The sequence below is a fragment of the Pelodiscus sinensis genome, chromosome 6, assembly GCF_052426305.1.
Source record: "Pelodiscus sinensis isolate ZL-2025 chromosome 6, ASM5242630v1, whole genome shotgun sequence".
NCBI classification, from domain to species: Eukaryota; Metazoa; Chordata; order Testudines; family Trionychidae; genus Pelodiscus; species Pelodiscus sinensis.
This window is the reverse complement of record NC_143057.1, coordinates 82,666,010-82,693,806: the sequence shown is the minus strand read 5'-3', so window position 1 is coordinate 82,693,806 and position 27,797 is coordinate 82,666,010. Positions and strand designations below refer to the sequence as shown.

At 42.9% G+C, this 27,797-nt stretch overlaps 2 protein-coding genes and 1 long non-coding RNA gene across 7 annotated transcripts in view; 2 read left to right on the top strand and 1 right to left on the bottom strand.

Annotated features, from left to right (window-relative positions):
• Positions 1-1,408: 1,408 nt before the first annotated feature.
• On the top strand, positions 1,409-9,825 carry SERF1B (small EDRK-rich factor 1B). The gene is made up of 3 exons (XM_006124303.5): positions 1,409-1,564; positions 4,583-4,691; positions 9,645-9,825. Exons 1-3 carry the CDS (start codon positions 1,558-1,560, stop codon positions 9,715-9,717), a joined length of 189 nt encoding a protein of 62 aa, XP_006124365.1. The 5' UTR covers positions 1,409-1,557; the 3' UTR covers positions 9,718-9,825.
• Positions 4,688-13,139, bottom strand: LOC149524176 (uncharacterized). Its single transcript, XR_016349920.1, has 3 exons — positions 12,774-13,139; positions 8,851-9,013; positions 4,688-5,036 (listed from the first exon to the last, which is right to left on the bottom strand). It is a non-coding gene; the product is annotated as an uncharacterized LOC149524176 (long non-coding RNA).
• Positions 13,140-15,353: 2,214 nt separating this feature from the next.
• LOC102458766 (survival motor neuron protein-like) overlaps positions 15,354-27,797 on the top strand; it is a 50,428-nt gene continuing 37,984 nt past the window's right edge. For 2 of the 5 annotated variants that reach the window (XR_012904834.2, XM_075932236.2), the window contains exons 1-8: positions 15,354-15,512; positions 15,837-15,908; positions 16,737-16,859; positions 17,228-17,428; positions 19,075-19,215; positions 21,039-21,110; positions 24,408-24,521; positions 25,697-25,778. Coding sequence is in view for 4 of the 5 variants with exons in the window: in XM_075932236.2 (XP_075788351.2) it covers positions 15,459-15,512; positions 15,837-15,908; positions 16,737-16,859; positions 17,228-17,428; positions 19,075-19,215; positions 21,039-21,110; positions 24,408-24,521; positions 25,697-25,753 (834 nt within the window). In the remaining variant the exon portion in view is untranslated. Of the gene's footprint in view, positions 15,513-15,836; positions 15,909-16,736; positions 16,860-17,227; positions 17,429-19,074; positions 19,216-21,038; positions 21,111-24,407; positions 24,522-25,696; positions 25,779-26,961; positions 27,535-27,797 lie in introns of those variants that run through there. The other 3 variants (XM_075932235.2, XM_075932233.2, XM_089779335.1) reach the window with 3 other exon arrangements.

Below are 27,797 nucleotides of genomic sequence, written 5' to 3'. Positions count from 1 at the left end.
ACCAAGTTTCTAACTTGAGCCTGTCCATTTCAACAACCAAGTGTAGATGCAGGCCTTGTGTCCTGTGGTATAACTACTTCTATACAAGTAAATAGTAGTTTAAGCAAGCATTTCCTCACTAATTCTTTCCTTGCTGCTTTTTGTAAATAAAACCCTAGGATGTTGTTTGAGCCATGCGTTAATAGGAAATTATTCTCATTATACTCCTTATTGCAGAAGTAACGGTAGTTACAATTAGGAGCTTTAATTCAAACTACCTAGTCCGTGCCGCGTGTAGCCGCGGGCAGGGAGTTCGAACTACGGGGCATTTAAAAATGGCGGCACCCGGGAACTTGCAAATAAAGCCCGGGATATTTAAATCCCAGGCTTCATTTGCAAGTTTGAATGCCTACATTAGCCACCCTAGTTCAAACTAGGGTGGCAGTGTAGACATACCCTAAGTGGGGATGTGATAGAGATCTATAAAATCATGACTGATATGGAAAAAGTTAATAAGAAAAAGTTACTTATTCCCACAATAAAAGAACTAGGGGTCACCAAATGAAATTAATAGGCAGCAGGTTTAAAACAAACAAAAAGAAGTTTTTGTTCACTTAGCGCACAGTCAGCCTGTGGAACTCCTTGCCAGAGGATGCCGTGAAGGCTAGACCTTTAATGAGGTTCAAAAAAGAGCTAGATAGATTCATGAAGGTTAGGTCCATAAATGGCTATTAGCCAGGATGGGTAGGAATGGTATCCCTAGCCTCTGTTTCTCTGGGGCATCTGGTATTGGCCACTGTCAGCAGAAGCAGACAGGATCCTGGGCTAGATGGACCTTTGGTCTGACCCAGTATGGTTATGTTCTAAACTCTGTAAAAAGAAAAGAAAAAAATGGAACAGAGGAAAACTGCCCAAGTTAGTTTAAAAATGTTTTGAAAAATTGTTCAGATTTTAAAATAGACTGAAAAATAGCAATAATGAAAAAGAAGTCAATATGATACTATGATGTAAACAGATAAGTTTGTATGTTCTCATAATACATTTGCCCTTGTTATCTGAACAGGGACTGGGATGTTTCTGTGTTGCTGGGGAGGTATGCATGAGTCTAATTCTGTGTCCAAAGCAGGACCAATCCCAACTAAATCATCCCTGCCAGGGCTTTGTCAAGCCGAGATTTAAAAACCATTTAAAAAATCTTCCGGAATTCGGAGGAAAACGTTCGAAACCACAAGAAGGAGACTCCGACACACCCTGATTATCGTTTGAATGCGCATGTCCACAACCGCAGCACAACAGACTCACTGAAGCCCAGCCTAGCCTCTCAAAGCAGCAGCAGCCTGTACACGCAGCTGGTTGCGCATGCGCATTGTTGGCGACTCTCCCACCGCTCGGTGGCTCCTAGCTAAAGCTTGGGGATGAGGAGGCGGTATGGTGACGTCTGCATATTTGTGACGCCTAGAGACGTTTCCCTATATAAGGTGCTGAGGGGGCGACGGAAGAAGGTTCTGGCAGTCGCAGTGCCTGGGTGAAGTGGTTGAGGTTCTTTTCCGTGCGCCGTGGCCGGGATCTTGCCTCGAGATGGCCCGTAAGTATCGGCCTGCCGGCCCCGCGGATGGCGAGAGCGGGGCCCACCGGCTCTGGGGCGGGCCCGTCACGAGGCGCCTCTTCTCCCCGCTAAGCCCTGCAGGCTTCTTCGGCGCCATAGCGGGCCCGTCCACCCTCCAGCGGCAGGAGCGGCCGGGCCCGCGGGGTGGCGGCCTCCCTTTGATCTCCACGGTACCGGCGCGGGTGAACGCGGCGGGCCGGACTTGGGCCCGCTGGCTGTCGCACTGTGACCTGGCTCCCTGGTGACTCCGCTTGTTCCTTTCTGTGAGATGAGTGTTCCTGGAGGGAGACCTCAGTGGCTGTGAAGGTGGGGCCTGGCCCGACGGGGGTCCCCAGCCTGGGCCCGCAAATCTCGTCCACCCACCTGTGGATTCTTATTCCTTCATGTGCAAAACAACTTCTATGTGCCCTGAAGTATGTGACCGTGCACTGCCACTAGCAACCAAGCCTAGCTCCAATCAGCCTGGTAGCATTTACATTTCTGAAGCGCACAGCTTACAGAAAACAGGGGTCCCCACACTCACATGCTGTCCCTGAAGTCAGTCTGACAGGCGTGGGCAGTTTGGAGCAAAGCAGTGTTTTCTCCTGGGTGGACTTTGCAGGGCTGTGTGTGAGCCACTGGTCAGTCAAGCTAGTAACTCAAGTTTAATTGCTGGCTGTCAGGCTAGGAATGTCCTTAAATGGCTACTAACTATCTAGTAGCAACCCTGCTTAATTGATCCCTGTCAGATGGTGTCTTCATTAATTAAGCAAAATAATTGGCGAAAAAGCAAACGAAAACATAAATTGTGCCACAACTAGAAGGTGTTGCCGGAAGCCATATTGCTCAGAATTAGGTGTTGGAGTGCCATTTGACTGTATTAATGGAAAACTGGAGTACACATTATAGTAGTAATTATCAGTGACTTCATTTAAGTTGATAGAAATGTAGCTTGTGTTAGTCTGGTGTAGCTGAAACAAAACACAGGACTATGTAGCACTTTAAACAAGATGGTTTATTAGGTGATGAGCTTTCGTGGGCCAGACCCTCTTCCTCAGATCAAATAGTGGAAGAAAATTGTCAACCATATATACCAAAGGATACAATTACAAAAGAACACATATGAAAAGGACAAATCAAATTTCAGAACAGAAGGGGGATGAGGGAGGGGGAGGTAAGTGTCTGTGAGCTAATGATATTAGAGGTGATAATTGGGGAAGCTATCTTTGTAATGGGTAAGGTAATTAGCATCTTTATTCAAACTTAGGTGTAAAGTGTCAAATTTAAGCATGAATGACAGTTCAGAGGATTCTTTCAAGTGTAGTCTTAAAAGGCCTTTGAAGTAGGATGTAGGTAATCAGGTCACTGAGACAATGTCCTTGTCCTTGAAGTTGTCTGTTTTGAATTTCAATTTGGGAGATGTTATATTCAGCTCCCTTTCTAAACCTGTAGCTTGGATTCACTGTAGTAATTCAAGCTTCTGAGAGAACTGGGTTAAGAGCAAACTTTCTCACAAATGCCCTCCAGCCTTAAAAGGAAGCTGTGTAGGCTTATGGCCAGTTAAATGGTGCTCTCAATCTCTTTATGAAGAGATGTGGTGTAGTGGGCACAATTTGAAGCCAGAAACAGGCATGGAGGATGTGTACTGTACCATCTCCTCCAATTCAAAAGTACTTATAAATGTAGATGGGCATGAGTATACTGCTTGTTGACTGTCCTAAAATAGCCATTGAAAAGGCACAGTGGTCCTGGAGACTTTTCTGCTATACTGAGCAATCATAGGGCAAATCTGTACAGCAGGACTGAAGCCAAAATAAGCTAAACCACTTGAGCTACTAAAGTTGAAGTAGCTTTCAGCTTTTGGTGCTGTCTACATAGCAGGAAGTCTGAGAGCAGTCTTTCTCCAACTTCTCTTGCTCCTTGTAAAATGAAGGCTACAGGAGTCAGAGTAAGAATTCCTCCAGCTCAATATTATGTCGAAACAACTGCTTGTAGTGTGGGTGAGGACTGGTCTTGTGGCATAACATCAGTTCTGAAATAACACTACTATGTAGATATACCCCTAATGTTCAGTGTGTAACGAACTTACAGGTTTGGCCTGGTATGTGTAAAACTTTAATAATTGGACTAAACTAAACTTGGATTATTTTCATACTTTTGTCCCTTCATAGTGAAATCAACACTTATTGAGAGAGAAAAATCTAAACTTTCCAAACTTACTTCTAACTTAGCGTGAACTGCTTTATATATTGCAGAACTCTTCCATGCCACAAGTCTGCCTGAAGCTGAAGTGCCTAAGAACACTTTTACAAAACATTTAGGGCTGTGTCTAGACTGGCCAGTTTTTCCGGAAAATCAGCCACTTTTCCAGAAAAACTTGCCAGCTGTCTACACTGGCAGCTTGAATTTCTGCAAAAGCACTGACTTCCTACTGGAAAATCAGTGCTTCTTGCGGAATACTATGCTGCTCCTGTTCAGGCAAAAGTCCTTTTGCGCAAAACTTTTGCACGAAAGGGCCAGTGTAGACAGCTCATTTGTTTTCCGCAAAAAAGCCCCAATTGCGAAAATGGCGATCGGGGTTTTTTTGCGGAAAAGCGTCTAGATTGGCATGGATGCTTTTCCACAAAAAGCACTTTTTGCAGAAAAGCGTCCATGCCAATCTAGACGCTCTTTTCCAAAAATGCTTTTAATGGAAAACTTTTCCGTTAAAAGCATTTCTGGAAAACCATGGCAGTCTAGACATAGCCTTGGGTGTTTCTACAGGGGAAAATATAAATTCTCTTTGTTAAATTTGGGAAGCTCTAGCACTTCCTTGCTTCATAGAAGTGTTGCTGTTTTGCTTTGCAGAATTTGTCTTGTGAATCTAAACTTGGAGAGAGAAACCTCGAAGAGTGGTTTTAATAATGATTTTTACTGAGTTTTGTCTTGAAGTACTATGTTACTCTGTCAGTATACAATCTTAGAGTGGAGGTAAGGAATGGCAATTGCAACACATATATAAACTTGGATATTGTGTAGGTGGGAATCAGCGTGAACTTGCCCGCCAGAAAAATTTGAAGAAAAACCAGGAGACCCTCAAGGGGAAAAGGAAAGAGGATAGTTTGTCTGCTTCTCAGAGAAAACAGAGGTAAGCTCTAGTACACAGGGAACCGATCAGAAGGATGAGTGATTCTTTAAGCTTTTGTTACAAAAATAAGCAATATGTAAATTGCCTATTTTGAACTTCTGCAAATATTTTTAATTTGCTCAGACTTGGTTTCCCCTCCAGTATTTAGAGTTTAAATCCATCGTGGGTTGATGAGCAGGCCTCAAATGCTTCTGGATTCTACTGCAATCCTTGGTTTTGACTCCTTCCTAAAATGGAAAGTGGCAATAACTCCCCAGCCACTCACTTGAGGTGCCAAAATGGAAGTTCAGTTGCACAGTCTGAATATTCTTTCTTCCTTTTTTGATTTGAGACTGAGTGTAATTCCTGGAAAATAAATTGGCACACATGATGAGACCAGACTTTGAGTACTTGCCTAAAAACAGATGGCGAGTTATATGGGCCGTGTGGTTCTCCAGCACCAGGGATGTTCGTGGCTTGGTGCTAGGTTCCATCAGGACTGCTGCCTGCATGTGTGTGAGAAGGCTCTCCCCCACCCCTGAACTGCCAGAAGGGGTGTCCCATTAAATGTGGTGCACCCATTCTCTGCCAGAGCCTGCACTCTTGTTGTATCAACCCACCAGAGTCCACACCACTACCCCACCCAAACTCCCTTTCAAAGCCTTCAGGTGAGTCATGGGGTGGGATTTGGGGAGTTGGTCCAGAGGCCTCACTTCTCTCCCATTCAGTCTGGGCACCACCAAAATGTTTGCAAACAGCTGTTCCTGCTAACCAAGCAATTAGCCATATCAGCCTGAAGAGCAGTTTTATCTAGTGGACATGAGATACTGTGAATGAGATGTGTTCATGTATGAATTGAGTCCCCTAGCATTCCTCTGAACTGAAAACAAGTGAAGGATTGTAAGGGGGGAAGAAACAGGAAGAGAAATGCATAACAGGGAAGACAACCTCTTTGAGGTGCATATCAAAGGTTTGCTTGAGTATATTTGAGGGGACAGAAGGGATACTCAAGTAGGGACCCTTCATTGAGAAAGAGAGCCTTCACTTCATTTAAAAGGGGTATCCAGTGGGTTTGGTTGAAAAAAGTAGCCTTTAAAGGCTACTAACTTCCTTACTCTTTGGAAAGCATGTAGTTTTGTTCATTAATTTCTCTAGCTATATCTGATACTATAGTAAAGTGACTGAGTACAGGCAGTCCCCGGGTTACGTACAAGATAGGGACTGTAGATTTGTTCATAAGTTGAATCTGTATGGAAGTCGGAACTGGTGTCCAGATTCAACCGCTGCTGAAACTCACCAGCGGCTGACTACAGGAAGCCCGAGGCAGAGTTGCTCTGCCCCGGGTTTCCTGTAGTCAGCCGCTGGACAGTTTCAGCAGTGGCTGAATCAGGACGCCTGGGGCAGAGCAACTGGGGTGCTGCCGGGTTGGTCCAGTAGCACCAAAAGCAGCGCTGTGGGACCAACTGGCAGCGCCCCAGCTGCTCTACCACAGGGGTCCCGAGAAAAGCCTGGTCTGCTGGGGGGGGGGGGGGGACACTAGCTGCGCCACCCCCCCCCCCCAGCAGACCAGGGAGTCGCAGGCAGCGGGACCGAGACGTGCCACGGTCCCGCCGCCCCGGTCCTCCGCCTCTCCCTGGTCTGCTGGGCGCCCCCCCCCCCCCCCCCAAGAAGACCAGGAAGATGCGGAGCAGCTTTTCTCACCCCGTAGGACACGGGCGGCGGGATAACGGCGCATCTAGGTGTCCTGCTACTCCAGTCCTCCGGGGCGAGAGAAGCCCCGTTTGTAACTGCGGATCCAACAAGTCAGATCCGTGTAACTCAGGGACTGCCTGTATTGGAAACAAAGTTAGTCTTAGTGTTAAGCAAAGTGGTGATTCTAAATCAAATCTTATGAGCTGGTGTGCAGTGTTACTTGGAGACTAGTAATCTTGTAACATTCAGAGGATGGATGCTACAGGAAACACTCCCAGGTATTCAGGCATTTGTGTGTGCCTGTTGCTGCCAGAGGCTGTTGACTTCAGGAGGTGATCCATGTCAGGCAAAGACAAGATTACTTTATGCTAACAGTGGATAGTGATGAGGTGCCTCCCACCCCTGAGTATCTCTTGGGAACCATCACAGTAAATACAATTGGTACTAAAGTAAGATCCAGGCAATATTAAATACCAGCTGCTTCAAATTGAAACTGGTCCAGCAAATCGCTATCTTCAGAGTAAAATTAGGCTCATCCTGTCCAATTAGAGGCACAGCCTCTTGATTTAAAGGGTAACAAGATGAGAAATGCTTTCCTTTTGTTACAACCAGATAAGCATTTGTTCTTGATTTTACTGAGAACAAGATTCAGGGTTTATGACCTTAAATCATTTGTTGGGGCTTGATTATTTAATCAATTACATGAACTGACTATAAAATGTGGATTGTGTTTTGAGATCCATACTAAATGGTCTTGATCAGGGTGGGCAATAGGCTGCCAGTGGGCCAGATGTGGCCTGCCAAGCCACCATATCCCTTTGCTAGAACGCTTAGATCAGTTCATGTTTTAGAAAGCCAGCTGTTCTCAGCTCTGCATGGCTGAGAAGGGAAGGAGACTTCTCATGCTATTTCTGGCCCCTCCCCTCCCCCAGCAAAATCTTAGCGCCATTGGCCAATCTGTTTCCCGACAATAGGAACCAAGAACTTTTGCTGGGAGCAGGGTAGTGTGGGAAACCTTCTCCCCCTCATTCCTGGAGTGGAGCAGCAAGCCACCTTCAGCCATAGCCTGCCTCTGGCACCCCAGCCTCTCCCTTCCCCAACTCTCTGCTCTCCTCCCCCCCATAACCAAACCTTCTATCCCCCCATCTCCTGCCCCAAAAGGCCCTCCTAGCTAGGTCACATACCAAAATCCTGCATTCCAGTCCCCTGCCCTAGATCACAACTGCCTCCTTTGCCAAACTCCCTTCCACACCCCAGTCTCCCTCCTGCATACCAGTTGTTTACCCAACCTTCCTTTTGCACCCAACCTCCATTCCAGACCCCACTAATATCCCCCTCCATTAATATCCTGGAAGAGTACAGCCTGCAACCACTCTCCAGAATCTTGGGAGTGACCTCTATGGAAAAACTATTGACAGTGCCTGGTCTTGATGATCAGTTTTCTGCCAATTATTGGCAAACTCAAAATTATAAGTACTTCAGGTAGGGTTTAAATGTTGGTCCTTGATTTCATGTATAGTATGTACCTTCTGCTGTAGCAGTATCGTACTAGAACTTCAGTGTTACTCTGGAAATCTCTCCATAGAGAGAGGTGTATAAAACGCAGGCAAATAGACTTGGTATGTGGGCTAATGCTCTGCAGAGCCATCAGTCTATTGTCCTGATGAGTATTTAAGCTTAGATATTGGTCCACTGTGTGACCCACACAAATTTCTCTAACCCTTCCACACTGTAGGGACACACCTTTACTCAGTTCCTAGGGCTCAAGGTGGAACCCTGTTAATTTACACACCCACCCTTATCCAATTCCTAGGGCTCAGGGCACAACTTCCTGTGGGTTTTGCAGCCGCTGAAAGAGCCTCAGTGATCTCCTTATCCTCTATTTATTGACAATTCCCAAACAAGCAGAATACACGTGCTAAGCACACAGGCTACGTCTACACTGGCCCCTCTTCCGTAAGGGGCATGTAAATTTCAGCAGTCGTCGTAGGGAAATCCGCGGGGGATTTAAATATCCCCCACGGCATTTAAATAAACATGGCCGCCGCTTTTTTCCGGCTTTTAAAAAAGCCGGAAAAGAGCGTCTAGACTGGCCCCGATCCTCCGGAAAAAGCGCCCTTTTCCGGAGGGTCTTATTCTTACTTCAAAGTAAGAATAAGACCCTCCGGAAAAGGGCGCTTTTTCCGGAGGATCGGGGCCAGTCTAGACGCTCTTTTCCGGCTTTTTTAAAAGCCGGAAAAAAGCGGCGGCCATGTTTATTTAAATGCCGCGGGGGATATTTAAATCCCCCGCGGATTTCCCTACGACGATAGGTGAAATTTACATGCCCCTTACGGAAAAGGGGCCAGTGTAGACGTAGCCAGTGTGTCATTATCACTCTTCCTGATAGATAGGAAGACTTCCCCCCTGTTGGCCAAGCAGGGTCAGTCTCTCTGGATCTTAGCTGCTGCACGTCTGGGTTGTGCAGGAGAGTCCTGGCTGCTCTTACCTTAGGCTGGGTCTTGGAGGTGAGTTCTTCTTGGGAGTTCCTTGTCTCCCTTTGGTCGTCTTCCAGCCTTTTGCTTCCTTATTTCTGCTTCTGTTACTTGGGATCTTATCTCCTTCTTGGACCCCAGTTCATATACTGAAACCTGAGTCTTGCATAGCTGTAACTTAACCAATCATTTTAGTAAAACTTTACTGACCAATAATTATCTAACCAATCATACCCCACCACCTTAATTGATTTACACCTAGCAAAATTAATTATACAACAGTTACAAACCAGACAGATCACACAGACAAACAATAGGAAATTGTAATGACAATGATCATAGAATGAGGATTCCACAACATTGTCTATTGCTAAGCAGTTTCTTGCCAGGCAGAATGGGGTTACTTAAGTTTTCTTTACCCATCTTGAGATCTGTTTCCCCCATTTGGTAACAGGGAGCTATCAGGGCAAAATCCCCTCCTTACAGCCTGGTGTGAAACTTTTTAATACAAAATAGATGGAATGTGAGTGATTCCAGGCCTTCCATTTAATGGCTGCTGCTCTGACTGAAGAAGGTGGCTTTGGTTCAGGCCTAGCAAAGGCCTTCAAACGTGGCTACAGAAAAGCCATATTGTTAGAACTGTATGCCGATCCATTTAATTTTTGTTCCATTTTTGTTTTAAGCAATACAATAACCAGTAGACAGTAAGATGAAGCCTAATAATGGTGAAGGAATACTTTCTATAGCTTGCAGTATTCTAACTCCATCTGTCTTTTTTTTTTTTTTTTTTTTTTTTTTTTTTTTACAGAGACTCTGAAATCATGCAGCAAAAGCAGAAAGCAGCTAACGAGAAGAAGTCTCTGCAGGCAGAAGCAAAATAAACTGGCTACATAAATGACAATGTTCCAGTACACACAGTTATAGGGCGTAAAAGATCAGACTTATTTGTAAAAGTAGCCTACCATTAAATGGTTAATGTTTATCTTGTACATGCAGACTTGTTCAATTTGCACTTATTTAGAACTTTGGCTATCAAGCTAAATCATGACTTAAGTTACCTGAAATACCTGTTTTTAAATTGCAAGTGTTCTTCAGTATGGTAACTAACATAGTTTAGTCGGGGATGGGCAATTTTTTTTGGGGGGGAGGGAGGAAAGCACTTGAAGATTTTTTTTTTCAAGTGGTCAAAGGGCCTCAGGCGGAAGGGGTGGGGCCTTTAAATAGCAGGAGTTGAAAGAGCTTGTGCCTTCCCTGTGCTCCCAGACATCATGTTAGTAGGAGAGCTGCGAGCCCTTTCAACTCCTATTTAAAGGGCTTGCTGCTAGCACATTGCCTGGGAGCCAGGGATGCACAAGCCTTTTCAGCTGCTTCTATTTAAAGGGCTCTCACCTTCCTTGCAGCTGCTGTTACCTGGAGAAAGTGTGAGCCCTCTAAATAGAAGCAGTTGAAAGGGTTCACCACATCCTGGGCTCTCAGGCAGCATGTTAAGGGGCGGGACTGGGAACTTCTACATGGGCTGGATGAAAGAGCTAGATAGGCCAGATGCAGGCTGATGGCCTTTTGCCCACCCCAGTTTTAGTAGTAGCTTAATTGCATATTTTACTAACAATGTTGGCTTCACTGAATGGCTTGTGTGACTAAACAATTAAACCTATAGTTTTACCAGATAGACTTGAAAGTTATGAATATGGTTAACAGACATTCAAAGTGGTACACTAATTTAAAAGTCCAGTACCTTTGTACAATGCATTCAGACTTGTAAAGGTCTAAACTGTAAATCTCATCTTAAATTATTTTTACAATAAAATGTTGCATGAAGTGTAAACTTGAAATGGTACCTACTTTATCCCTCTTGCTAGGCTTGAATTAAAAAACTAACTTAAAGTGCAGCTTTCTCAAACAACTAACTTTCAAAAGACTCTTAAGCTGATGTAGCTCATTTAATGAATCTTGTAACTTTTCCCACAGTACATCTACTTGCAAGCTTTTTTACTTCAGCCTCACTTAGTTAAAAATTGTCTGGGTGGGAAGGGCAACAACCTCATAACCACAGATGTATGGTCTTAACTCCATGGATCATTGCCTTTCAGCTGAGGATGCTCAGATCTGTCAGCTAGCCCTTTCATTAATATGAAACTGTTACATTTCATTATTTAGACTAATTTGGAAAAGTAATTGAAGGGAAAAGACTCTTTAAACATGCTTTGAACTATTGATCCTTTCTCCTCATTTGGCATTTTTGTATGTATTTACAGTGAGGTTAACTACTTGGGGCAGTGAACTGAGTGCCAAATGAACTCTGGCAGAGTAGCTGGGAGAGGGTGTGTTAGGCAAGGTGTGCTTTGAGGAACTTAAAGCTATTTTTTCCAATACATGCAATGGGCAGGTAAAATCATCAGGCTACTTTCACTGTTTCCTCTGCATTGTACATGTCCCTGATCTAGATGATACAAACTCTAGTTTCCTTTTGATTCCTAAGTGTATAGTCAAAGCTACCAACTACACGCGAGCTTGCTCTTCAGTCTGCCTTCCACAAGGCTATTAATTCAGACAGGCTTAAGCTTAATTTAAAAGAGCTTGATCTGAATTAAAATGTCTCATGTGCAGAAGAAGCTGAAGTAAAACATACAGTGCAGTGAGCTTCATACCTTACTATGCTTATGTGTCATAGGACTGGAAATGTGTATCATACTGGTGTGAGGAATTAAGCTTAATTCTTGCTTTGATGGAACAAGTACTTTGCAAATGAGAAAGGTAAGTACAGTAAAACTCCAATAGTCCGGCACTCCTGATAGTCCGGCATCAATGGCAAGAGTCTAGTGAGTGAGCTTCGGCAAAAAATGAGTTCTAAGGTGGCAGCAGCAGCTGAACTGAGCAAAAAGGGTAAAAAATGCTTCAAACTAAAACATTACAGTATGTACAATAAAAAGGGTTAAGAACACTTTATATACAGTGTATATATACTGTATGAGGGAAGGACTAAAGTAATAGTTGTGGAAATATATTCAACTGGCACAAAGGTTGCAAGTCCCATACTTTGTGGGAGTTGCATGCTCCCAGCTGGTTAATAGGATAACTTGCAGCTGTTCTGCCATTGTTATATTGATTCTGGGGTGCAATACAAGAAAAACTATAGTGTCAACAAAGCTATAAACATGCTGCTATGCATATGGAGACGTAGTGTTCCCTATGTTTTTTTCCTGAGATATAAAAATGGTGTAATGAAACTTGCTAGCTCAGAACTGCTGGGCAGGGTGGAAGTTCCCACAGCAGTACTAATAAGGCAAGTGTGATCAGAATTAATATTCATAATAGGGGTTAAGTAGGTCTAGTACCTGTTAGGACAATCATGAGGTGCAAAATTCAGTACTGGAAAATGTTTGCAAAAGTAAAACAGGCATTAAGTTACAGCACTTTACAACTGCATAATGCACTTTCATAGTGTAGAAATGAGCTACACTTTCATGGTGTATATGATAACCAGTGAATTGAAGGTGAGTAACAGGCAGCAGGCCTAAATAGAGGCATAAACATGGAAACAGCAACAGGCCTGGAATCTAGTGAGCAAGACTTTGGTTCAGTAACACAGGAGCCAAGAAAGAGGCCCTATTGATAATTGTGTAAGGTAGGTAGAGCAGGGAAGGACACAGAGGCACCAAGTACAGACTAAGCTTTTTGGTAACTGGGTTTGGTTCTTTAAAGGATTTGAAACCACAGATAGAGGAATACTTCTTTTTAGGGTCAAAGTTTTTTATTTTTTCTATTTACTTTATAATTTTCCATTTAAATCAATTCGCTATTTTTGATTCTTTTAAGACAATATAATATACAAAGAAAGTAGAAAAACAGTACAGTAAAAAAACAAGTTCTCCTACAGATATACCCTCCTGATTTACCTTTAAACAATTTATGGAGTTAACAATTATATAATACTCACGTTAAGAAAGATAAAAGCATTGCTTAGATTCAGGAGGCATTCTTTTCTTTGTTTTTCCTTTCTTTGGATTTTTCGTTGCAAGTTACGACCGGTATTCGTTCCCCTTTCGGCGCTTATGTGCAGCAGTGAGATTCAGCGCCGGGGAGGGAGCCCTGGTTGATCAGACCTGGCTTTTTGGATTCACAACCCGTCTGCTCTTGGTCTGTTTCAGCCCACCTTATATACCCTGTTTCAGTATTTTGGTACTCCTCCACTTGCCTGACAATTGCTGACATTAGATTTTTGTCTCATTCTGCCCCTACAAAAAACTTTCGTCTGCTCCATTTGGGGTAATCTGCACTTTGTTGCATACTGCTGTCTGAGTGAGTTACTTCCCTAAAAGCAGGGTTATTGTTGGTCAACCAATCAAATTTTGTTTTTCTCCTGTATCTGAGTGCTGCCTTTCCTTTCCACTTACAATTAAACTGGTGCTCATTTGACATATTCTGGGTAGGCCTCAACACAACCCTTTCACAAAGCCAAATGGCAGTAGCAGAACATCTTAAGAACTGTCTTCATACAAAGACTCCCCAAAAACTAATGCACATACTGACCTAGGTTCAGGACCAGGTCAAGATTGACAGCATGCAGGCTAGTAAATAAGCCCCCCTTATGTAAGGTGAGGGGTGGTAACTAGGCAACAGAGGGTGGTAACCTGGTATGTAAATAAATGATATAAGTTGTTTGTACATGCCTATAAAAAGACCACAAATGAAGCACACTGGCTGAGCTGGGGAGGGGGCACGCTAGCCACCTGAACGGCAAGTGTCATTGCCTAAGACTTACAGAATGCACAGTGGCTTAACTCTGACTAACCACTGTTAATATTTGTTATCTGCCAATAGGCCTGCTTGGGGTTGGTACCTTGTAACTGCAGGCCAAAGGTGCAGTGGTGTAGCATTGTAGGATCTCTGCTACCAACTGTTAGACCTTGGCATTTGACAATAAACCTGCTTGATTGATTTCAAACCTTACTTGCATCTGTCGTTTCCGGGGGCTCTCAGATCTCCTGTGTTGACCGAAGTGCACGGGGTCTAACACTCTCAATAAAGGGAGCACTGAGTGTTACGCATGCAGCCGAAAGATTATTGTCACCAAGGGAGTAGAGGTCCTGGCAGGAGCATGCAGGGATGACCCTGATAACCCTGACCAGACAACATTGAACTGCTGCTACTACGGACCACCAAAGTACGACAATACCTACCACAGGCATACCAGTTGAATTTTTCCCTGGGTTGAGGTACACTCATTGCCTTGTAAATATAACACAAGATTTTCTTACACAACAAATATTTTCTGAACTGAACTGGGCCTTGGTTTCTTGTAAGGATGCTTGCAGTTAATGTTATCAACTACATGCAACACTTTCTTATCCCCTCCCCAAGTAAATTGTGTGGTTCAGTAATGCCTTGGTCTGGAACCTGGTATCATCCCCTGCTGGTGTGAGCAGTTAAGAACTGGCGTGCAGCCAGGAACACTGGCTCGCAGCCAGGAACACTGGCTCAGGCTGGGACCCAGCATCAACCCTTGCTTCAGCTCTGTATTACAAATGCTTGTAGTGCAGAGCCGCAGCAGGGGTGGACATGGGACCCAGCAAGAACTGGGATAGAGTGGAAGTAATGCTACCCCTTATTGACCCATCATGTAGTTGACAAATTTTGTCAACTACACAATTAACAAATTACACACTTAACAGCCCTAGCCTCTTGAGCTTTGGTTTTGGATTCTTGCACTAAGATAGAGCTACTCAACATGGGACCTGCGTTCCGTTTGTAGCCCATGGTGCAGTTTGTGTTTATTCAGGGCTTAACTTGTGGGCCTGCGGCTGGGAGCTAAAACAAAAATGTAGTCAATATAAGGGTCTTCTGTTGATGCATGCTTTAGTAGTTAAAAATATCAGCAGAACTGACTTAAATGGGGCTTGTGTGTTGAATAGTCTTGCCTTATTCTTTGTATTCATGGCCCTCTGTGGGAAAGACAGTGTTTCATGTATACGCAACCACACTTAAGTTGCGGCCCTCGGTATGTGCTATGAGCATCATTGTGACTCCCAGGCCTTCCAAAGTTGAGTAGCCCTGCACTAAGATGTCTGTTTTGCTCTTTAGACGCTTATGGGACAATCAGTATTTTCCCTTGAATTACCTCTCTTTTCCCTACTTAAAATCGTGCACTTTAAGCCTTGTCATCCATTTAGTCTTTTCTGCCAGAAGAAAAAACAACCTATGCAAGGGCACTTGCCTGCTGCGTCAGTGTGTGCTCCTGTTTCTTATGCAGAAATCACGTTTAAGTGGGAAATTGACAGATAACCCCCGGTCGTGTGGCATGTGGGGTTAGAGACAGAGTGGAGGAGGAGGAAAGCGAGAGACGAGCCTTACATTGGAGGAGTCAGCTAAAGCAATGGCAGCTCCTCTAGCCACTCCAGCACTGCTATGGGAGAAGGCACCGGAGTAGGAGGAGCGGCTGCAGCTGTAAGCGGTGGGAGGGGGGCAGCAGGCAGCCCGCTCCCGCCCTAGTAAGGGGGCGGTTCAATGACAAAGGGACCGAGGCAGCTGCCGGAACCAATCAAGCTCCGCCCTTCAGGGTGCTGGGCCGCGCATGCGCGCTGACTGACGCAAGTGGCGGTCCCCAGCCGGCCCAGGTTTCGCTATGGCAGGCCCTGGCGGGGCCGAGGCGGTGCTGTTTACACGCGGCGCCGGGCAGGTAAGGGGGGCGGGCAGGTGCCCTTCTCGCGGGCAGGAGTTTTTTCTCCCGGGGCGGTGCTCGGGGCAGGGCGTTCCCTCCGCAGCCTGCGGCTAGGGCCAGGGGCCGCGTGGCTGGGCCGGGCCTGGTGCCTGGCAGCTCCCGCACCCGGGCCCCGCTCCGTGCGGCGAGCGCTGCCCGGGGACCGTTAGCGGCCTGGGCGGGTTTTCACCCCGTCCAGTCTCCCCGCCCGAGCGCGCGTGACCCCGGGGCGTGGGGGGGGGGAGGCTGAGCCGGGCGGGTTGCACGTGGTGGTTAAACTCCCTGTCTCCTCTCGCGCCACAGAGCGACGATTCGGACATCTGGGATGACACCGCCCTGATAAAGGCGTACGACAGAGCGGTGGCCTCGTTTAAGGTACTGGGCTCTCCCGCACCCCTCCTCTCCCACCCAAAGCTGCTTCTCTTTGCTCTGCATGGCCCAGATCCAGCGCGGGCGGGGAGCTTCGTGCGGGATCGGGACCAAAGGTGCCTCTGCAGTTCCAACGAAGCTTTGAATTGCTGGACTGAGAGGGGCACAACTATCCTTGACGGCCTCCGAAGGTGGGCGCTGATACTCTTCAAACTGGGAATTATTGTTCCTGCAGCTTTTTTCTTTTTTAATGGGGGGAAGATTTCTTCCCATCCCTTTGTTACAGGCCTGAACTATGCTTAAAATTTAGATCAGCATAATTACATTGCTCAGATTATAAAAAACAAACATTTTTGGCACTATACCTATACCAGCCTAATTTCTGGCACTATGGGAAGAATATCTCTGTTGATAAACTACCTCCACTTGAGGAAGTTGATAATCCACAGCAATGGGAAAAACTTTCCCATTTGTTGTAGGAAGTGGTCTTCAGGACAGAACGGCAGTGCCACAGATACACCAGCATAGCTGTGCTGCTGAAGCACCCATTGTGCAGAGAAGTCCATCTGGGTCAGCATATTGTGTCAAAAGTATCATAGACATGCAAGTGCAAATATCATGCAAGTGCAAATATCATATTCTGGCTTTTCACTTATCTAAATTGAGTTAACCTTTTTGCAGTAATATGAAATGTAGACAAAATAAATATGAGGACAAGAGAAATTTGGTATGTCCAGCCCCCGGTTAGCTCTCTCTGATTGCTATTGTGATATAGGTGGATAGAAGTTTGAAATGTTGGGGTACAATTCATTGAATCTTTGTCTTCTTTTGTAGAATGCTCTAAAGAATGGTGAGTGTTCAGAGCCTTCTGACAAAGACCAATGCTCAGGGACAAAGAGAAAAAATAGTAAAAAGAACAGAAGCAGGAAGAAAAGCAACGCAGCACCCTTGAAACAGGTGACAATAAAAACTGCAAAAGTGCTAATGTTTTTGCATTGCACGTATTCATAGTTTTAAAGCATACGGTTTATTTGCTCATCAAGGGAAGATTTTAGTTATTGACCTCAATGGGACTGTAAATAAGATACAAATTCTTGCTTTGCTGGGTCCAAGCTGAGAAACAGATTAATTGGATACTAAGAAAAATCTGTAGGATGAAAAGGCACATCCTGTGGTATGTAGTTCAAAAGTTAGTACACATAATATATGGATATGTTAGCATATAGATGTTTTAAACACTTGAGGATGAGACGTTGCATTGGTGGAAAGTACATTTTAGAGGTCAGATACAGCTGTCCACTTAACATTTCTTACTTCTGTTGCAGTGGAGAGTTGGTGATGCCTGTAATGCAGTTTGGTCTGAGGATGGCAATGTATACCTAGCAACTATTGCCTCAGTCAATCAGAAGAGGGGGACCTGCGTTGTTGTTTACACTGGGTATGGAAATAGGGAGGAGCACAATCTATGTGATCTGCTTCTTCCAAACACCATTGAAAAAGAAAATGAGGAGCAGAATGCTGGGGAGGTGAGAGGGCAAATATAAACAATATTCTATGGAAAATAAGCAAAAACTAGTAACTTTTGTTATATTCCTTTCGTAGAACTGTAGGAACAATAGCATATGTGAACCAAAAGTCATCCTTGATATAAGTAGTCATGAGTCTGTGGAAAGCACTGCTTGTTTGGTTGTGTGGCTCCGTGGATAGGGTGCTAGATTGAGACTCTGGAAACATAACATCATTTCCCAGCTCTGCCACTGCTTTGCTGGATGACCTTGGTCTAGTGACTTCCTTTCCTGGACTTAGTTTTCCCATCTGTAAAATGGGGATGATAAAGTAAAGTACTGAGAGAGCTTTTGATGAAAAGTATTTTAGAGGAGGTAAGTGGTACTATTATTACTATTACCATACCAGGACTATATATGGCAGAGGTGGGAAACCTGGGGCTGTATGTGGCCCCTGGCTTGCTTGGATACGGCCCCAGAGGCTCAGTGCTTTCCCCATCCCACAGGTATTGGGAAGCCTGTGCTGGTGCTCAAGCCCCCCTGCTGCCCCACGGCAGGGCTGGAGCACACAAAATCTACTAGTCTGCTTCCCCCTTACCCCCGAAGGCTCTGGTGTGCAAGGGGAATGTGGGAAGCATCTTTCTCCTTCTCAGTCAGGGGCCACTTTGTGGTGTGGGGGCATTTTTTGTTTTTTGTGTGTGTGTGTTTGCTTCTCACTTGTGTGTGGCCCCTAACTGACTTTTCTGTGGGTCAGTGGCCCCTCCCCCTCCGACCCAAAAAAGGTTCCTCACCCTTGGCATATGGTCTTGTGACTTTCACACAATTCTAACTCTCACATGCAGCATTATTGCAAAACGCTGCTTCTCCTGATTCACGTAATAATTTTTTAATGAAAGGAGATGCTGTCTTTCTCAGGCACATACCAATCTGTTTCAATTTCCAGTCAGCACTGCTGGACATCAGGAAACTTTGCTAATGGTGTAATAGACATGGCAGGTCTGAAAATAGTTGTCTTTTCCCCTGTATACTGCAAACTTTTGACCCTTTCTTACAGAAAAACATAGATAATCTACTGTTTTTGCTGATGCTTAGTATTCAGTGTGGATTTCATGTGAGATTAGACACATTTTGTGTGTGCGTATGTGCTAAGAAATAGCCCTGGCATTAAAATGTTTAAAGTCACTTTCAAAAGTATAGATAATCAAAATCCATGTTCCTGATATGTATAGAAGACTAGAAAAAGAGGGTAGAGTGGGAGAACTGGAGGACTGGGTTGTCAAGGCTGACAACTAGTGGCAGTGCTAGTAATAAGGGAGCAGTGCAAAAAAGAATGAGCAAATAAGGGGAGGAGCAGAACTATAAGTGCCTTGGATGTGAGGTCAAGAAGATTGAACTTTATGTGATAGAAAGGGAAGAGACAGTGAAGGTTTAAAGAGAAGGGATTACAGGCTCAAAGTGAAAGACAAGGAGGTATATTTTGAATTAGCAAGGGGCAGAGTTAAGAAATCAGAGTGGAGGAGGATGCAGAAATCAAGATGGAAGATGAGGATGTGGATAAGCCATTCCTAGTGAAAGATTTCACATTGCATTTGCAGTAAACAGATGGGAGATATTACTTGGGAACAAGTCTGCCAGAGTTTAAATTAAAAATAAAATTTTCCTTCTAGAATGAAAATGAGACTCCTTATTCAACAGATGAAAGTGAAAAGTCCTCCCAGTCACCTGGAAACAAATACAACTCTACAAACTTAAAATCCTCTAATTGGAATGCTCATTTTCTGCCACCTCCACCACCAGGTCTGCAAAGGGTAAGCACACTGTCATTAATTGTGATACTGATCTGAAGCAGAGCAGGATCTTCAGAGATGACTTATTTCCCAACTCCTGAGAAAATAACTTATTTCCCACTCTTCTTGTAGACGTTAAATTCCAACACTTGTATGATGTTAAACTTTCAAGTAAGGATGTTAAAATGCAGTTAATTGACTAATAGATGGAATTTCCATTGACTAGTCAGTAGGCACTTCCACATACCTCCTTTGAAATGTACAAGAGCCTCTGCTGGGGCCAGCGGGAAGTTGGGCTGACTCCAGGCTGTACACATTGTGCCTGCTTTGAAATGCACAAAAGTCCCCAGCGGAGGCTCTTGTGCATTTCAAACCCATGGAACCCAGGGTCAGCAGGGGACACTAAGTTCTCCTCTGACCCCAGGCTCCAAGCTACAGTGCATGCTGCTAGGGGAGTCTCCAGCTGATCCCAGGCTCAACGGCTGCCCCTTTGAAAGGTGCACAGGCCACATTTTAAAGGGGCAGCTGCCGCACAGCTGATCTGCAGCTGCCCCTTCGAAGTATTTCTCTCTTCCCCCTCCCCCTTTGCTGCCTCTATCTCAGAAGCAGCAAAGGGGGGGAGGATATCGACTAGTCAAAATACTATCAGATATATAAAAAAAAGTTGATTATATAATCTCCTAACTTTCAAGACAAACCTTGAACCTTAATGTATATCCCTGTAGTAAACCATAGGCATGAAATCCAGACATACTGATAGTTGGATTTTTTTTTCATTGACTTCTTTGGGGCTAAGTTGTCACCCTATGTATTTACAATCCCAAATAGATGGGATATGATGCAGCAATTGAAACAAAAATAATTGACTTTATTTTCGGACCATTACAAGAGAATCCCATAAGTGGCAAACCAGTATAAACTAAGAGCAGAGCCTGTAATTTTGTCTTTAAATATGAGCATAGACACAGTAGGGTACATTTATCTAAATCATTGGTTTAAATCACAATATTCAGAGTCATAAAAAAATACTTGTTTTAAATCAAATTTCCCACTGATACCACTTCACATTTCTGAATCAATTGTGCAAATTTGATTACTAAAACATGTTAATTTACAACCAAGTACAGCATTTTACAACTTCTAAGAGGGGTATACTTTGTGTATTTTTTGATAACTTGATTTTTTTATTAGTTTAGGAAATAAGTACATAATATTTAGTACCTGTGTCAACCTGCAGATTCAGCAGTAGTATATTAGGAAGGGTAAGAATTAAATCACACACACACACTTAATAGCACTTATGATTTAGTTTAATAAAATAAATGTTACTTAAATATTTCACATTTGCGATTTGCAGCAGTCTCCTGAGTTGCTGGCTGATGGCGGTCCTTAAACACTTTTTAAAAATTTTCAAGTTTCATTAACTCTAACAGACAAGTCGTTACAACTAGGGATGTCACAGTGTAAACAAATAAATAGTTAACCGATGAGCCTGGGCAGGAAGGCAGCTTAAAAGCCAGCTCCCCTCATGCACAGATTCCCATGGAGCCACTCTCTCCCTCCCCAGCATGTTAATGTGTCCATTGAAAATTTCAGCAGGTACACAGTTATCAGAATAAAGTAATTTAATAAACACAGTCACTGTTTTTTGCTAGGCTTGCTGATGCTCACACATCAGAGAATACTGGCAAAAATCATTTATAGTTAACCATATTCCTATACTGTTGATGAATTAAGTCATTGGGACTTTCTATCCTTTGCTTAAGTAATTTTGTGATCTGTTGCAACATAATTTAAGGCAGAAATTTCAAAATTTTGTTTCATATTCAATTATTTCACTGTAGTCCGGATCAAAATTCAGTGGACCACCACCCTTCTTATCAAGCTGCCCCCCACCATTTCCAACAGGGCCACCGGTAAGTGGTGTGTGAAAAATAGACTTAAGAGCAAATATTTGTGTTCACTTTTTTTAAAGCACATGTACCTGCTTATAAATTGAAATGAATACCTATTGACTACTATGTATGTGCCCTGTTCCAGTTAATGTTCCAATTATAAATTCCTTTGCAGCTTTTGGTGAATGTATTCAGGCTCACAAGAAGTAAATTTCTATTATGGATCTATTAACAAGGATCTATGGAGTAAAAATCTGTTTTTATATGGAGTTTTTGTACTGGTGTAACTATTTCAGTTAGGTGTCTGACTTTTTTTTTTTTTTTTTTAACTGAAATCCTTATACTGATGTTGTAGAATAAATATAAAATTAGCATAAGTTTGATTTAGAAAATGTGTGTACAGAGCAGCCCTGATTAGCAAGTAAAAGGAAGGCATTTGAAAATAAGTGGTAAGGCCAGAAATATAGTATTCCCCTCCCCCGGAGTGCTGCCCTTGGTACACTGGGTAGATTTCCAATCACTATGGTGGCTGCTGCAGGGAATGTCAGAAGAAAGTTTTCGTTGTTGGTGGCTGCCTACGAACGATACGAAGCAGGAGGCATCAGGCCCAACCAACAGACTTCTCCTGGAGCCAAGCTGACTCTGCTGGGCCAATGGAGCCTCTGCTCCTCAGGAGAGCGTGACAGACAGCATCCCGATGCATAGCAGTCTGCAAAGACCCTGAGCAGAACAGATCCTTCCCCCCCACCATTGGCCAGGCGGCTGGAGACCCCTGGGAGATTGCTCACTCAGACTTCCAGTAGCCATACCCTGTGAGCGACACCCCCTCTGCCCTCCAAAGACAGCTGGTCTGACTGGGACATCCACTCCCCAGTCTTCCGAAGGGTGACCCCTCCATGAGCTCCAGCAAACCCTTACTCTGTCATCTTCTCTCCGAGTTGAAGAGGCCTTCAGTTTGTCCCTGGAAAACTCTTCCTGTTAATTTCTGCCTGAGTGGAGAAGAGTTTGCAGCACCCTATCTGCACCCTTTTTCAAATTCCTTATTTGAGTGGCTGCTTGAAACTCTTAACCTCAGGTCACTTTTACCCATTAGGGGAAGAGAACAGTGTTTAGCTTTCCTACCCCTAGTCAGGGTCCACCCACTCTTCATTATCTTGATGTGTGAAGATGATGAATGTGGACTGTCAAATGGATCTTACTGTCTTTTGCGGAGCGAAGACTTGATACAACTCCAACTCTTCATCTGGGCTGTGAAACTGGACACCAAGCCTTCTTTTTTCCTGGGCTCCAGCCCCCTAATCTTTTGCTTTTATGCTTCATTGGTCAAAATTTTGGTAAGTGGTTTTTATGGAAGAAGGAAAAAAAGAAGGCAGTCTGAATCCCAAATATAAGTATTTGTGTGTGACTCATCTACTTTGGGATGTCTTTAAATCCATGTTCAGAGAGTCTTGCTTCTCTGTCTGTAAAATCAGGTGTTTGTTCCTGTTTTCCCTGATGAGCGTGGATTGAAAGTTGCACCTTCTAGGTTTTTTTTTTTCTGAGGTGCTGCTGATCCTGTTAAAGGATGTTATGGATTTTTTTCCTTGGATTATTGCCAGGGTCAGTTTACACAGTGCAACGAGTTGTTAGGCCTCTCATGTACAGGTAACATTTGTCCTGCTGTAAGGTAAAATTGCTGGGGAAATTTGGGTTAAAAATTGTGGAAGGCAGTCTGGATTAGGGAGAGTTTCTGTTCATTGCTGCTTGACCTGGCATCCCCAATCTTTCCTTAATGACTTCAGCCTTGGCCATCTTCAGATGCTGCCCAAACTTTCATCAGTTTCAGGAGCATGTCTACATGTCAAAATTGGCCATTCCATGGCTCGCTGCTAGCCAGCTCAAAATAATACCAAGCACCTTTAACTGTTAGGTGCTGTCCAGGAACCATGCCCTTGTCTGGCCTACCCACAAGACAGTTAAGTTCTATCTTCAAGACGCTAAGAGTAATGGTACCTGCATAAACAGTCAGAGATTGAGTAAATGATCTGAGGAAAGCCCACCATGTGAAATTCTGTCTGGTGACATTATCCAGTCTGGTGTAGATGTGACAGAGAACACACAAAGTTATCCATGGACTGTATGGTCTCCACACTAAAACTATTTCTCCCAGATGGTATGGAAGCTCAGTTACAGTTAGATGTCATCCATGCTCCATTACCAAATCCTGTTCACAAAGTTGCTGCTAACACTCCCAGTATGAGTCTGTCTGGTTCAATGAATAACTAATGAAGTTTCTAAAAAGAAGGCCCCTGACTGCAGAGGGATGACTGCCGATAGTTTTAAATCAAACAAAGAGAATCTGTCTTAAAATGTGCCAACATAGGCCTTCTCAATCCGTACACCAATGTTTAAGCCCATGTGAACCCTGATGAAGTGGGAAGTCTGTTAGACAGCAAGGAGAAGAGGCCAAAAACCTTTTGGAAGGAAAGATGATAAATCTTATTTGAATTAAGACCAGAAATAAGGGTAAATTAATCTCAAATTGATCTTTATCTGATGTTTGGAATTGGCAGTGACATCACTTGTTTGTTAAAAGGGTATAAAAATAAGTAAACTCATTTAAGAATTCATTGCTAAAACCTGCCTGACCTTGTAAATGACCAACAAATAAGGTTCTGAGCACTCCTTGGAGTTAATCCATTTGGAGGTATCTTGATCTAATACTTAAAACGTTTGGTTGTTCTTATGTAATAAAATCAACCAAATTGCTTATTAGTTAGGCTTTTTAGGTAACATTTGTCCTGCTGTAATGTAAAATTGCTGGGGAGAACAGCTCCATTTTAGAACAGCTCCATTAAATATATTTGGCCCATGTATTTAATAAAGGAATTTATGGTTTGTTTAGTGTTTTCCCATTATTATTCCAAATATTATTATTTTCAACAGATATTAAGTTCCCTTTATACTGACCTCTTATTTCCCTTCCCTTATTGGAACAATAACTAATATAACTGCATTTACATTAGTGGATTTGTAGTGCTTTCATATCATCAATATAGTCAGAGTTTTGTATATAGGAAAGCCCTATCTGTGTCAAATTTTGAAAGGATATACTGATCATAGGAGCTGAATACAGAGCAGTGGTACATGTGCCTTTGTAAATAAGGTGTTTAAACCTTATTTTTAGTTACCTTATTGTGAAGTGTGTGCAAGAATGTGTTTCATTTGTTAATAACTTCAGAGTTGGTTGTTGTCGTTGATTTCTGCACCTGTCAGATAAATAACATAAATTAAATAAAGCCAGTTCAGAGTGTGGGTTTTTTTTTTTCAATCTCCTAGCTGATTCCTCCTCCACCACCACCCATGGGTCCAGACTCTCCTGAAGATGAGGATGCTTTGGGAAGTATGTTAATAGCTTGGTATATGAGTGGCTATCACACTGGCTACTATCTGGTAGGTGACAAGTGACTTGTTGAAATGTTGCATATGTAATATAGTTTTGAGTTGTGGTGTTGCTTAAGTCAGTGATTTTCCCCCCCTCCCCCCCCCCCGAGCTTTTACTTTACAAGAACCTAGCTTTAAAGGCTGAAGTGTACCAGTTTTTCTGCAAACAGAAGCAAATCAGTCCACTTGAATAATGTATACGCTATGTTTATATTTGTACATTTAAATATACTGAAAAATAATTTGAGAAACAGTTTCAACTTTCCAGTTTAGTGGAATATTCCCGTATGCAGTTTGTCATAACTGAAGAACAGATTGTATGGTTCAAGTAAATTTGGACTTGTTAAATATTCTTTGGTTTGATAAAGATTAGAAAAGAAGAAGAACTGCTTGATATTGGTGAGGAGTAAGGTAGAGCAACTCTGTTCTTAACCTGCCTTCCCCCATCAACATACTTCATTGCTGACTGGTGGAAAGTTGGGCATTGTGGTACATGGATAACTCATGCAGAAGCTCCACACTGATGAGAGAACCTGTATTTTTGCATAACTGTAAAGGAAGAAAAGAATTTGGAAAAGTTAACTTTTCAGACCTTGATAATCACATTTGTTTTTTGATATAACATTTAAATGTGGACTGAAAATTAAACAGAATTTACCTTCAGTTAAATAGCAAAAATTTCTCAAGCTGTTCTGTAGGGATACATATCAAGACAAAAGCAAATACAGGCCATCCTTGCTAGAAGTCTAAAATACGTTCAAAAAAACTTGGACTTAGTGAAACAGTTTAAACGAGGAAAAAATTTCCTGGGACTTCCATTTGTGTGCAGGGTGTTTTTTGTGTGGTGTGGAGGTGGTGGTGTGGTTTTTTTTGTTACTGCGCAACTTAAGAGTGAGGAATAGGAAGACTTATAACACATCAGTTCCTACAAGCATCAACAACTGTAATGTGGAACGAATGTGTACTGGGGCAACTTATAGCAGGGATGCCCTGTAATTAAGTTTTAGTTCCTAATTGCAGTATAATATGTTGGCTGTTTGTCTTCAGTCTGTTATCCATATAAAATCTACTTAGAGACGAGAATATTTGGTCCAAAATATTTTACCATACTGAGCAAAGACAAAATAAAATAAATGAAGCTTTAAACTTGAACAACAAACTCTTGCTCTATCCGTGTCCCATAGGGTTTAAAACAGAGCCGAATGGAAGCTGCCTTGGAGAGATGTCCCCACCCTAAATAAATATCATTTACTACCTTGAGCAATTGTAAGTATTATATTTATCTAAAATGTTTAATTATGCAGTCAGTAGATAGTCAGTGCCCAAACTGAGAAACCTAGTGTGGAATTGCAGCGTATATCCTAGGTTCCTGGGGAGAGTCCCTTTTAAACAAAAAGGGCAATTTTAGATGCCAAGACTTCTCATCATCTTCACCATCAATGAAGAAAATCGCTGCCACTGTTGAAACATAGCAAGTGACTTGCCACCAGGCAGAGTGTTTGAGAGCTGAAATAGGCTTTTACTGTATTTTCCAGTAAGGATTTGTGATAAATCAATGTGACTGGTCTAACTAAAAATTAATTTGCTTTTATGAGAAATGTATGCTATGTTGTTGACTTCCACTATGTTATATGTGCTGTCTTAATGTGAACTAGATAGCTAACTTAATCAGTCCTGGAAACAAGACCTATTAATGAAGTTTGTGATCAAAACTGACTTGTTTCACTTCATGCATTTTTAGAAACAGCTGCTTGCTTATACATGTAGAGTAGTAGAGAGCATTCTTGAGTTTGGATTTCAAAACAGGACTAACATCTAGCTCAGTTCTTTAGATTTTCTGTACTGTTGAGGGTTTTTTATTCTCTTCTCTTAGGCTATGTCTACAGTGGCAGCTTCTTGCGCAAGAACACCTTGCACAAGGGTTCTTGTGCAAGAAGTCCTGCGCAAGAAAATGTCCACACTGCCATGTGCAAGATGTGCTTTTGCGCAAGAGCATCTATGTCAGTGTGGACACTCTCTTGCACAAGAAAGCTCTGATGGCCATTTTAGCCTGTACAAAAGGCTTTACACCTGTTAGAAAAGAGTGTAGCCCTTGCGCAAGAAGCCCTCTCTTACCACGCTGTTTTGTAAGTCGTCTTGTGCAAGAGCCAGTGGGCAGAGTGGACACTCTGCAGATTCTTGCGCAAGAATGGCTGTGCTTGCTCAAGAAGCCGCGAGTCTAGACATAGCCTTAGTGAGTGTTTTCACTTTGGTTTCAAATAACTTCTGCATAGGGATCTCTGAACTATTATTCACTTAAGTACACTACAAAAACTTATTCTGCCATATATTCCTATTTATTTGTTTCTCTGACAACTTGTCTGTAAGTACAATTTTAGTGACTTGCAGGTTGATAGTCTTGTTTAAAAAAATTGTGCATATCTATACAACAATTATTTTTCTTTCAAAGCTAGGTACAAATATCCCTCTCTGGGAGAGATGTCACTGTGCACTGGTTGATAATGAAGATCTGATTTTTAAAAAAATCACGAAGATTACCTGAGCCTGATATCTAAGACTCCTTACATTTTAATAGGGACTTCCCTGACTGAATTAGTGTTAACACCAGACTTCAACCAGCAAGATATATATTTTAAAAGCACTGCAGCAATAAAGTGCCACCTGCCCCACTTAAATTGTTTAAAGCTAATGTTTAAGGGATTTTAAAAGTACTGTACCTTTAGAAATAAGTGAGACTTGCTGATCTTTCTGCATTGTTGAATGTATCTTGCATTTTAAAATTCTCAATGTAAATTATAGTACAGAACTGAAGTACAAAAAACCTAACCAAGATACGAATTGGCAGTGACGTATGTAGTTGACTTGGGGGGGGGTAATGACATGTAGAAAATGTTACACATTCAATATCCTATCTTATGAGTAGGATAAGAACCTTGAACATAAAGCAGATGAGAGAGGGAAGGCTCATTTGTAGGTTATGTTTATTTTGCATGTTTGTAAATAAAATTACTCAAACTTTGAATTTGTATTTTTAAATGACCATTACATAAGTTTTATGCACACAGCCTAGCCAAAGTATTAAATCATAGTAGCCCACTGTGCCCTACTCCATTCTGCTAGCGCTTCCTTGTTCCTTCTCCTTTAAGAGTGCACCTTCATCTCTCTACTGGCTTGGTGCACTCTCTTCTGGTGCCATAGTAGCACCTGTGGATGAGAAATGTAACTGCAGCAGAATACAAGGATTCTGCTTGCACACTTGTGGCCACACAGTAAAGATACAGATAC

Excerpts from the sequence above, each read along its gene's own strand:
- SERF1B (XM_006124303.5), top strand. Across the intron at positions 4,692-9,644 it reads GCTTCTCAGAGAAAACAGAG|AGACTCTGAAATCATGCAGC; the intron begins GTAAGCTCTAGT and ends TTTTTTTTACAG.